Source organism: Misgurnus anguillicaudatus, chromosome 11, assembly GCF_027580225.2.
Source record: "Misgurnus anguillicaudatus chromosome 11, ASM2758022v2, whole genome shotgun sequence".
In the NCBI taxonomy this organism is placed as follows: Eukaryota; Metazoa; Chordata; class Actinopteri; order Cypriniformes; family Cobitidae; genus Misgurnus; species Misgurnus anguillicaudatus.
The window spans coordinates 15,738,945-15,751,787 of NC_073347.2; the positions used below are offsets into that span (position 1 = coordinate 15,738,945).

Below are 12,843 nucleotides of genomic sequence, written 5' to 3' on the forward strand. Positions count from 1 at the left end.
TGATTTCAATATTAAGTCAATGTTGACACGCGTCTGGAGGTATCGCAACATGAATGAGCCATTTAGCGCGGCAGATGCGATTCTAGTCTAGTTTGGCGAATGGCGCGAATTGAGCGTTGCCGCGGGAAATGCGTGAGTTGAAAATTTTGAACTTTGGCGGAAAAATGAGCCACGTTAACCAATCAGGAGCTTGCTCTAGCAATGACGTGATTGCAGGAAGCGAGCCGCAGAAGCCCCTCCCATGACACAAATTTGAAAAGTGAATGTCCCGATGACTAGAATTTCACGCGCGAATGAAGCGAATAAACTCAAAATGTTCAAGCGGCAAACTACACACGGTAGACGCGAATTTGACACCTTAAACGCGGCTGGTGTGAACCCACAGTAAGTGGAAAAGCACCCAACGTCATTCATGTTTTTTCCATTCGAATGGAATTTTTCAGTCCAATCGAATGAATCGAATTTCTGTCACCTTTCGTTGTGGTGACAGAAATTTATAGTTGCTTGGAATAACTAGAGACTGCGCTCACTCACAGTCTTCTGCATGTTTGTCCAACTCTCACCCTCGATCAAGGTCAGAGCAAGCACTCAGTTTTTAAAGTTTCTGCAAAGGAGCGCTAAATATTTTAATATTTTATTGACAGGACTGCTGCCTCTGTCGTTGTCAAGCAATATAAAAAAATATATGACCAAAAGTGACCAAAAAAGACAGTGCAGCGCGCCTTCCGTTTCCAGGCATTTAAAACATGCTCTGTGTGATTGGCCCCTAACAAGGCCTTGCTTCTTTCCACCAATGCAAGTGAAATGTAACTTGTAAAGAGGAACACGTTTTAGGCTACTGAGTGAACCCCACTTACTTTAAAGAGACCACTTGAGCTTCCAGGGTCTCAGTTTGGGCTTGATAGAGACACTTAAGACGCTCCTTAAACATTTAGAAGATATGGAAAGAAGATAAATTTAGTCAATTCATTCATGTCATCTTTGTTAGCTACAAAACTTGTTCTCACAGCCAAATGTACCATTTCTTTTCTCCACCTCTGGTCCTCAGCATGACTAACAGAACTGAGTCTTGGTTTTGGAGATTTTTCTGGCGTGCTCTCAATATTTAGCTAAAAATAAACAAACTTAATATGAAGGTACAGTACAAAAATAAACATGAATGAACCATACATTGGCATACATTTGTTTTTAATTGTAATGCAAAGCTGCAATTTATGTCTAAAACAATGACTTACAATCTCAAAACGACTTTACATATTTATAACAATTTGCCATTTGTTTTTAGCGCTATAACTAAAAGTCACAAGAATACTGTACTGTAGGTACCGTGCTGTCAAATAGTGTATATTGTTTAAGGGTGTCTTCCACCATCTTAGCTTTGAGTTCTTCATGGAGTTTCTCATTCTCCACCACCACCACTCTCACTCTCTGTTTCATTCCAAGGATTTCCTCCTGTGGATGGGAAACAACAACACAACCAATACAAACAATATCAGTTCTACATAAATATGAATGATCTTAAAAGTTAAAATGAATAAACTTTCCGCTACACTAGCAACATCAAACTAAACTGCTATCTGCTTGTCTGAACGGTCCATCTGAGACATGCATGTACATTACAGAGTAAACAATGAAGATTTTTCCTTTAACATGTTTCAGGGAATGCACTGATAATATCTCTTGTTAAGGAAAAAAACTGACCTTGCAAAACTTGACCTCAGCCTCCAGGTGCTGAATGTATTCAGATTGATTGTTGATGATGGGAACCAGGTCATGAACAGCAGGCAGACTGCCCTCATCTGAGTTTTTTTGCTAGATAGCATAGTTAAAAAGAGTCCATATATTAGAGGCTTAAGCACACAGAAATATTACAATTAATAATGTCCAGCTAATAAGGTAATCACTCTAATTACACGTTAATAATGGATGCATTATAATTTCATAAAGGACAACCTACATTTTACTGTTCAGTGGTAATGAAGATTTAATAATCAAATGTTTTGTCTGTGTATGCATGCACTAAATCACTGTCAGGGTACCTTTGTCACCAATTTCCTCTTGGATGGAGAAGGTGACTGAACATTTGCTTCTTTTGACTGCTTTTGAAGCAAGGAACGCAGCTGATTAACTGAAATAACATAAAAACATACCATAAATACCATCTAACCAAAAGGATACTTTACATACAAATTCATCCAGCAGAAGCACTTTTTTGTAGATGTAGTGTTGATTTGTCAAAATTAAACAACACATGTCATGTACTTTCTTGGGGGTATTGTACCTGCTTCACTCTGCTGAACTGGCAGACAGGGGTTTGGCTTTATTTCGGCAGACTCTGTGGAGTCAGAGCTGTGGTCTGCCAACATGCTGGAAAGTTGCTGGATACTGCGATTTGCCCTTTCTTTAACATTTAAATCAAACCAATAGATTAATTTCATTATGCAAAATATATCCACATAGTACACCATAATTATGCCTCAAACATTTAACAAGTATTATATTAATATTAAGGTTGTTTTCTGGGCAGACGGTTATACAAAAACAAATGTATAATGCTGCAAGTGTTTACAAAAACAGTAACTTAGTTCCAATGTAACATATTTGCTGAGCATAACATCACCTCTCAGTGACTTCTGTAACGATCCTAATTCTTCCTCCTCTTCAGAATCCAAAGACGGTTTCATTATCGTCTGAGCACGAACTAAAACCAACAATCTTTGAGAGAATATTCATCACAATTAGTGTTATTAGAATCAAGAAGACGCCAACGGTTGCACGGCGCCGACGAACGCTTCCGTAAACCATGCATGCAAAGGACGTCGGGGCTTGTAGTTTTTAACGGAGTAAAAAAAACTACGAGTTTGTACGTGCTGATTATTTGCAAATACTGCCATTATTGATTTTAAATAGATAAATAAATACAAAATAATGCATTAAATATGTGGCTATATTGATTGTCAGTCATTAATGCGATGCTGCGCAGACCGATCGGCGTATGACATCTAAGTATCGCGACAGTAAAGCTTTCGACTTGCACTCGCGGTACTTCGGTATCATACACCGTTCGGACTGCGCAGCGTCGCATTATTTTGATGCTATTCACTTCAGTATGCCGTAATAGTGTGCCCACTGCGCAGCGCAAAATGAAGTCGAACACACCACGCCCACCGGACTGTGTTGGAAGCGAGGGGTTGGAACTGCAAACGTTGCCCTACTCGCCTGATTCCAGGCTGCCGTATGTCGCCGCTATTTGTTAGGAATAACGTTATTGCTGCTGAGCAACTGAGACAAATAGGAGACGTAGGGGGACACGTTGGGCTGGGCAACGAACAGTTTATTATTTGCTGCATTGAAGATTGGGGTCAAATTGACAGCGAAAAGAAGAGTAAGGGATGAGTGAGCATAAAGAGGCATTCTTATATTAAGCGCACATAACAATAGGGCGTTTATAATAACGACAATACTAGATTAGTGATCGATGGCTGTTAAACGTATTTCCTCTCATCTTTATCCAGACATCCTAACATGCTTTAAAGCATTCACGTTTTCCCTGTGATTCATGCCGGAGAAATCGTGTGGTCAGGATGATATCCTAGTAACGTTGCATCAGGGCACTGGACCCAGCTAGCCAGCTGTCTCATCTAGTATCAGCAGCGGCATACAACAGCAAAAAACGCTGACTAGCTTCATTGGTTTGCATTTATGTAGATTTCGCGTTGCTTGTTTAATGTTAATAGATAACATTCGTTTGAAGCAATAATGTAAAAGCAATTTGACAGTTGCTTGTGACAATTGCTGCACGAAGAGAAAACAAAGCAGTGGACACCATCCGGTAGTCTCAACTAGCAAACGCATGGCATCTTGTTTAGTATAAGTTAAATATCGTAAGGAATTTTCGCTCGATCGCAGCGAACCGTGAAATTCAACGATATTTGGATGTGGATGCTTTGCCCGGTGATGATACACGCGCGGTAACGAGAAATCTGCACAATCCTTTGTTTTGACAAAGGCTCTTGTTTTGTTCTGTTATATGTGGCCTACATTTAATTAAAAGCAAGGTTAAACGCACCTTTCAACATTTCAAAATGTTATACGTTACTGTTATTAAATGTTTCCCATCTTTAGAAAAGAAAAAGTACCAAAATGGCCAATCGTATTGATGGAACTGTCCTAAGTGGGTTTTTTGCAGATTCACTTTCGGTTAAACGCCGGCAACTGTAAATGTAATAGTTTAACAGAGTTGTGTAAAATTTGTTCCCACCTCGATATATTTATTACAAACACCACGTACAGTAGAGCAGTGAATCTCAGCCTTGACTCAATGCCCCTCGTTGTCCAAAACAATCTTTGATGGCCCCCCACTCACAATTTTTTAGCCATTAAAATATTCTAGGGTTTTGCTAAACTAGAACGATATTTTTTATATGAGTAAAAAAAAAACACTAAAAATGTCTTGATTTTTAGTTGTTTTAGTATATTTAATGCTGGTTTTAAGTTATCTTGAGGCCCCTTTGCAAGTTTGTTGTGGTTTCTAGTGGGCCCCAGCCCCCTGCTTGAGAAACTGTGTAAAGTTAGAAGAAATCTCAAAACCTTGTGAGTTGCTTTACATCGAAAAAAATTTCAAAGTCAGTCTTCACAATGTGAACAAAGATTAATTTGACACATTTATCTGAATGGATATCTCTTTTATAGTGTTTAACCGTGGCACTCAGAATTGCATGAAAATAAGTTAAAATAAGGACAGGGTGTGTTCACTTTTACCCTTGTCGTCATTTATGGGTGTAACTGCTTTTCATTTTTCCTCTTGTGTATTTTGATTGCACCAATCTGTACTTTTGTCTTCTGTATTTCAATCTGGTTTATTGTTTGTTTATATTTCTTGTGATCTTGCTTTTAATGTATGTCCCTTGTGATGCAAATTCCTTAGCATTTAATAATCTTTGATGATGTTGGTTAATACAAGTAAACTTGTTTATTCATTGTGCATTAAGCTTACTTGGTGTTAGATACAACATCTAATTTTGAATAGGTATTAATACATGTTAAAATAGACATATACTAAGATTAATAAATGCTGTTGAAATAGGTTTCATTGTTAATTCATATTAACTGATGTAGTAAGCAAATGTTTACATATACATCCTTATTGTAAAGTTTTACCATTTAAATGTTACATGCCATTATTAGATTTCAACTACCAAACAACCCTAAACTGTGTCTTTCAAAAGAAAATCTTTTTTTCTGAGCAAGCACCGGGCCTAAAATCATTTATTATTTATAACTATAAGCCAGCATCACTTCCTCAGTTGGATCATTGACTGTCCAATCCAGTGGGTTTCCTGTTGTTAAACGGAAGTTTCACGTGAATGTGGATTTACAAAGAAGCAACAGAGAATCACATGGTTGCAGTTCATTAGTTAGAGAAACAGAAGGCTATTATGCAGGATTAAAGAAAAAAGTGATTATTCCCCAGAATAATAAACTAAACTCTACAGAAAGAGATGCAGTGCAGCATATGTCTTTATAATATGGTTAGTTTCAGTCCTTGATTCTGATTGGTCAATAGCTGTGTTTTATTTTCAAAAAGCTATTACCGCTGCACCCAACAAAGTGTATCACTGCGCAGCACCCCTAGTAATTTAATTATATGTGACCCTGGATCACAAAACCGTTAGTCGCATAATTGCATGGGTCATTTTTTACTTTTTCTTTTATGCTAAGAACTATTAGTATATTATGTAAAGATCATGTTCCCTGAAGATATTGTGTAAATTTCCTACCGTAAATATATCAAAACTTTTTTGTGAGTGGATGCCGCAAAATTGTGATTAAAAAATTGGCCAGAAACTCACCTACAAACTTCCCTTTCCTACCCGTTTCTTGGGGATTCCGAACCCATTCAGGTTTGGTTTATGTAAAAGTTTACAATTTCCCCCATTCAGTCCACAAGGTCATAACAGCGGTAAGCCAGTATAGAGCACTAAAACAAAATTTTCACAAGTAATATGCGTTGCTGTATAGTGACTTCATTTGGACTTTGAACTTTAAATGCGATTTTCTCAATATTTAGATTCTTTTTGCACTCTCAAGTTCCAGATTTAAAAATCCTTGTATCTTGGCCAAATATTGTCCTATCCTAACAAACCATAACATAAATGGAAAGCTTATTTTTTTTAGCTTTTAGATGATATATAAATGAATACATTTCAAAAATTGACCTCTAGGACTGTTTTTTTACTTCATGGATGTTGCATTGCTACATATTTTTGGTAACCGTTTTATTAAAGCAATAACGTACTCGATGGTATCATGAGTAAGGCACAACTGAAGGGGTTATGACGTTCTTTGTATATTTATAATAAAGGTATCCTTGAGAGCACATACAGATCCAAACAGATGGAATCATGGAATCCAAGCATAAAAATTGGAATTTACAATGCGGAATGTCACAGAATTTGGCAAATTTAGCATTCAGTCATTTTTAAAACTTATTTAAACTCATTTACAAATGCTAGTTTTTGTTACATTAATCAGCAAATGACAGAAATGTGCGGAAGGTTTCTCTTTTTGTGTAATGTTGGACGTTAAGAAAGGTTCAGAAGCATGGTTGTAGTACCAAAATACATTTTTATTTATTAAATAAATGTAAACTGCTTTAAAAAAAAAATATTTTCACCTCCAGACACTTCCCTAAAAAACGTTGAAGTGTCTTCTTTAAAACCAAAAATTACCAAAATTAAAACCAAAATTAGGCTTCTAGACCCAAAAAAAAAATGCCAGAGTTATATTAATTTAAAGGTGTATATCACCTTTTCACCAACCCCCCACTCAAAAAGGGCTGCGCCAGATAAAGGAATAGTCTACTCATTTTCAATATTAAACTATGTTATTACCTTAACTAAGAATTGTTGATACATCCCTCTGTCATCTGTGTGCGTGCACGTAAGCGCTGGAGCGCGCTGCGACACTTCGATAGCATTTAGCTTAGCCCCATTCATTCAATGGTATCAAACAGAGATAAAGTTAGAAGTGACCAAACACATCAACGTTTTTCCTATTTAAGACGAGTAGTTATACGAGCAAGTTTGGTGGTACAAAATAAAACGTAGCGCTTTTCTAAGCGGATTTAAAAGAGGAACTATATTGTATGGCGTAATAGCACTTTTGGGAGTACTTCGACTCGGCGCAGTAACACCCTCCCTCTCCCATTATGAGAGGGAGAAGGGGAGCGGAGTTTTCAGGCGAGTTGAAGTACTCCCAAAAGTGCTATTACGCCATACAATATAGTTCCTCTTTTAAATCGTTTTATTTTGTACCACCAAACTTGCTCGTATAACTACTCGTCTTAAATAGGAAAAACGTTGATGTGTTTGGTCACTTCTAACTTTATCTCTGATTGGTACCATTGAATGAATGGGGCTAAGCTAAATGCTATCGAAGTGTCGCAGCGCGCTCCAGCGCTTACGTGCACGCACACAGATGATAGAGGGATGTATCAACTCTTCTTAGTTAAGGTAATAACATATTTTAATATTGAAAATAAGTAGACTATTCCTTTAAAGGGTTTAAATAAACTTTCAATTAAAGGCGGAGTCCACGATGTTTGAAAAACGCGTTGGAAAAGGAGACGGGCCGACTACCAAAACACACTTATAGCCAATCAAATCAAATAAAATGCCGGGTTGCGTATGTGTGGGGCGGGTGTATCAACAGAAGATCCAGATTCTATTGGGGTAGGGGCGTATTTGTTTAGGTGATTTCAAATATCAACAATGGCTTTCAAACATCATGGACTCCGCCTTTAATTGTTGTTAAATTGTATTTGTTTAATGTTTTCAGATAATAAGATACCGGTATGCTTTTTGATAACTGAAGTTTAATTTAACCATTAAAAGCATAAAATGAATTTGAGAATAAATAATAAGGCCAGTCTGGGTTTTGCGCCCACTGGCTAGTTTACTCCGGTATTAATTGCTCCTATTTTGTATTTGCTATACTGATTGTGGCTGGGAAATTAAAGGGCAGTTGATGCTTCAGGCTGTTTAGTGTCAGACAGAATAACATTTTATTGATGATATACTAAACACTCTTTTCATTCTTTCATTTATCTGATGAATAGTACTCCTTCAGACTGTTTGGCTGCTCCCACAATAATGCAAATGTGCCATATACAAAATATATTAAACAGATGATATGTCAGAGAGCATGACATAAATAAAGGTCTTGAAAATAATAAAATTAAACATCACAACAAAATAGTTAAATTGTTATTTTGTGCGTTTTGGGTCAAGTATGTCATTATGCATGTCTATTACCACCCAACAGGCAAATTTAGCTGTTGCTGACAATAGATTTGGACTAATGATGGATCTTTCATTCTGCTGGCACATGCTGATGATGTAAATGAGATGATGTCGGCATCTCATAGCCATATGGTGCTTTTACAGCATCTTTAAATCAGCCCTTCAGCATGTTTTATTTGGGATTGGGCTCATTTTTTACACATAAATGTCGCTGTGTGCATTTTGTGTTTTTTAAGTACTGTTTTTTTAAAGTTGATTATTGTAATTGAATGGTTTTACAAGTACAGTATTATATAACATAATATTTTGGCAGTCTTTGAAGCACTCCACTCTGCAAAATGAAAAGTATTTCAGTTATGCATATTAGAAGATGTGCTCTTTGTAAAAAGACTAAGAAGTGAATGGCAGGTCCATACATTGTTCCTGCACAGAAGCACTAAATCTATTCCAACCCAATGCAAACATCAACTTGAATTATCTGGGAGCTCGTGCAGAAGTGAAGTCTAGTCCCTGTTTATTCTGTCAGGCCTTCGTTCTCATTGCATTTTGTTTGTAGACCTTAATGTATTCTGTGAATCGATGTCTCTTCCAGGATTAGCATACAGAGATGAACCTAAAATAGATTAATGATGTGTCTGGTGACTAGTCAAAAGTGTAATCGGATGCATTGCTAAGTTTGAGGCGGAAAGCTTAGATGCCCTGAGGTTTGTTGTCGTGACATCTGTTTTCAAAATAAGAATCTCTTTATAATGCAGTCAAAGTCCTTTGTGAGAGGAAAACAGAAAATGAAGATGGGATTTCCTAGTGCGATTTCTACTGAGAAGCAATGAACTGAGATGTTGTGATGCCTCAGTGATTTTACTTCTGTAGAGAGATACAGAGACCTTTTCAATGCCACTTTACCAATAATGTCAAAAATGCACACAGAGTTTTTTGCTGTGCAACATCATCATGTTTCCTTAATGGCTTGTAACCTTCACATTGCTTGAAGAGGTCTGAAGGCTTGAGTCACTCACTTTCAAGGCAATGTACTGCTGAATTTTCCCATATTCCCTGAAAGAGCAACATTCATGTAACATCGCATCTGCTGTACTTAAACCCTGTCTGTCATGAAGTCTTAATTTCACAGAGTATGTTAAATTTTCCCATTGTCTTGCTTCCAAAGCCATCTGTCTTTTTTCTACGTTTTATGAACTTAGGGGACCAATTTCAAAACTGTGATCATGGATTACTTGTTTTCTTTTTTCCAAGGAGTGACCTGCCGGGCTCCGTAGGTTTGAGAGCAACTGGTTGGAGTGTTTTCAGTAAACACTTCAAATTTCAGCAATATCTAGTCTTTCCCTGCAAAGATGGATCTGGCTAGTATTTGTGAGTTATCATGTAATGAGCTCATTGATATTTGGGACATTAACATGGTTGTTCCAGTCCTCCCTAATGCAGCATTTTTGGCATTAAGATTGAAGCTTACCAAAATGGGATTTTCCAGTCTCTACTACAGTACTTATCTTTTGCAGAGATATTCAAGATGACAGGGATGACCCAGGAAGAGCAGGGAGGAAGCATTAGCCAAACTTCCTGTTCCACACACGCAGTCATCGCAAAACAATCCATCTCTTCAGACAACCAGAGCCCTTCACTTACTTAAAACACCACATGTTGCTCAATTCAAAAGAAGTGAGGGAGCTTTCGGAGCACAGGCCCTGCTTCAGTAGAATATACCACATAATGAGTCTATTCACTGGCACTGTTGATAGCTAAGCATGGCTGTGCATTTAAGAAGGTAAAGCTTAACCTACGAGACAATATCTGGGAATATAATTTCTTTAAAGATTGAGGTCTGTTTGTTAGCTGTACATGTGTTTATCAGAAGGTACTGACTAACAACATTCTTCAGTTCCAAAAGCTCTTGTGTGTCTTATTAAAAAGAAAGGGGTTGTACTGCAGTTCACCACATCAGTGTTTCTCTGCCACGTTGTTCTTATTCCCGAATTCTGTGGGTAGTTGTTGGGTATAAAAGCTTTCCCGCGGTTAGTCTGCTAATGTCTGTGTTTCAGTAAAGAGAAAAACCAGCTGGTATTATTCAGCTATTCCTTACATTCTGCTACCAAGATATTATCTGTTGAGAAGAATTTCTCACAGCCTATTGCTGCCAAAAACTCACATCTCCCAAATGTACTACAGGCATTATTGAATGTTTGTGAACATTCTTTCATAAAGTAAATCATTGGGGTATTCTGCATTGCCATTTTACAAGCAAAATCGTTACAACTGCAACCACAAACAGTATGCTTTTAGAGTCAATTTTTTACAACCAAAGAATGTTTTATGAAATGATAAAAAGTAGTGGTGTTAATTGCATTTTAAAAAATATATTTCATCCATCTTCGTTCATCAGTCTACTTAATATCCATAAGTGGATCTTAATTGGAGTTGAAATAATTGGTAAATAATGTTCTAGCTACTTAGTAACCAGAATCAAAGTACACACTCAGCAAATGTGGACCCTGTATATAAAAAGAGCACTCATTACTGGTCAAGATGTTGTCATAGTGATTGGGTTTCAACCTCTAATGTAAAACAAATTTGGCTGCTTGTAAGTGCTTTATTTTATTAGTAAAGAGGATCTCAGAGTTATATAAAACTAGACTACAATGTGTTTGTTTTTCATAATGGCAATACTATTTTAAGATTTTTTTTCCCCCATTATATCAAGGAGTGCATTCACAATGTGTTTCATGAGTCGGGTGATAATTACAGATGCGTCAATATATTATCTGCTGATATTTATTAGCAGATTTTTGATGCATGCGTTTTTGTAACGTTCATTATACTCCTTTGGAGTGCATTTAGATAATGTGGCACATGAGTATGGCAATATTAGAGAGCGATGCATTGATGTCTCAGCTGCCGATATTTACCAGCTGATTTTTGATGCACATGTTTTTTGGCATGCATAATGACAATATTATTTTACAATTTTTGCGACATGTTTACGTATATTATCCCAGGGAGTGCAAGTGCTGGGCAAAGATTAATCGCATACAAAATAAAAGTGCATTTTGGCTTAATATATGTGTGTGTATTGTGTGTAATTATTATGTATATTTAAACACAAACACACACATACATATATACATTTCAGAAAATTTTTATTTATATATCCATTTTTATTGTAATAATATTATATAGAATATATAAAGATATAAATAACTTTTATTTTGTATGTGATTAAAGTATTAGTAAATTTTCTTAAAAAAAAAACAAACAGATAATTTACTCACCACCATGTCATCCAAAATGTTGATGTCTTTCTTTGTTCAGTTGAGAAGAAATTATGTTTTTTGAGGAAAACATTCCAGGATTTTTCTCACTTTTAAGTTTAAAATTGCAGTTTCAAAGGACTCTAAATGATCTCAAACGAGGCATAAGGGTCTTATCTAGCAAAACGATTGTCATTTTTGGGTGAGAAAAATAAAAAATATGCACTATTAACCTCTCGTCTTCCTCCGGTCCTGTGACGTGCCAGAGCGACCTCACGCAATACGTCATCACATCAAGAGGTCACGGATGCCGTATCAAAACTGTGCCCTGTTTACAAGTTTGGAGAAAGAGGACCGTTCCGATGTTGTTGTATGTCGAATGATAATAATTAATTTCTTTGTGTCAGTTTATTGTTTAAAATGGTCTTCAAATGTGCGTTTCATATATGTAACACGTGACCTTTTGACGTCATTACGCAATTACATGAGGTCGCGCTGGCTCGCCACACAGCCGCAGAAGAAAGAAAAGTTGTGGATTAAAAGTGCATACTTTTCTTGCCAAAATGACGATCGTTTCGCTAGATAAGACCCTTATGCCTCGTTTGGGATCATTTAGAGTCCTTTGAAGCTGCGTTGAAAATGCAATTTTAAACTGCATTAAAACTGTTACGTGTTGGGGTCCATTGAAGTCCATTGGAATGGTGAAAGATCCTGGAATGTTTTCCTCAAAAAACATAATTTCTTCTCGACTAAACAAAGAAAGACAGCAACATTTTGGATGACATGGTGGTGAGTAAATTACCTGGATTTTTTTTAAAGAAAATTGACTAATCCTTTAATCGCGATTAATCTTTGCCCCCCAGTAGCATGTAGATAATGTGTTATATGAGTAGGGTAATTATTAAAAACTATATATTTATTTGTTGATTTTGACACGTGTTTTTGTATTTTGTTAACTTAAAAGCATTGATCTATTTAAATAAGAAAAGTAAACAAGCAAGTGATCTGCCAATAGTTGTTAAAATCTGTATCATCTCGGGCAAAAAATCCTGTGCGAGCAGCCCTACTGGTACTGTCTTAGGCCATTACTGTACCACCACAGTACATTTTTGTAAGGGATAAGAAGATAAGAGTAGCACCGCTTCACCTAAGAGGCATTTCGGTTTGTAGGTCAGGAAGATATGCTGAATCCCTCTTCCCAGACCATTTGCAGCTGCACTCGGAGCAGCTGAATGTGACCTCTTTTTTCAAAGAAAGACAAGAGAGGGAAAAAGAGCCCA

General features: G+C 36.8%; 2 protein-coding genes across 5 annotated transcripts in view; one reads left to right on the forward strand and one right to left on the reverse strand.

The window, feature by feature from the left end:
- Positions 1–2,826, reverse strand: part of sdccag8 (SHH signaling and ciliogenesis regulator sdccag8) — a 59,579-nt gene extending 56,753 nt beyond the window's left edge. Inside the window, exons 1-7 of one of the 2 annotated variants that reach the window (XM_055170381.2) lie at positions 2,621–2,825; positions 2,282–2,401; positions 2,040–2,128; positions 1,702–1,812; positions 1,327–1,452; positions 1,020–1,109; positions 858–922 (exon numbers count right to left, since the gene is read on the reverse strand). In XM_055170381.2, coding sequence (XP_055026356.2) covers positions 858–922; positions 1,020–1,109; positions 1,327–1,452; positions 1,702–1,812; positions 2,040–2,128; positions 2,282–2,401; positions 2,621–2,684 — 665 coding nt within the window. In that variant the 5' untranslated portion in view covers positions 2,685–2,825. Of the gene's footprint in view, positions 1–857; positions 923–1,019; positions 1,110–1,326; positions 1,453–1,701; positions 1,813–2,039; positions 2,129–2,281; positions 2,402–2,620 lie in introns of both variants that reach the window. The other variant, XM_073873130.1, reaches the window with a different exon arrangement.
- A 333-nt stretch (positions 2,827–3,159) lies between these two features.
- The window catches only part of cep170aa (centrosomal protein 170Aa), a 45,727-nt gene continuing 36,043 nt past the window's right edge, over positions 3,160–12,843 (forward strand). For 2 of the 3 annotated variants that reach the window (XM_073873131.1, XM_073873132.1), the window contains exon 1: positions 3,160–3,390. The gene's annotated coding sequence lies outside the window, so the exon portion shown is untranslated. The remainder of the gene's footprint in view (positions 3,391–12,843) is intronic. The other variant, XM_073873133.1, reaches the window with a different exon arrangement.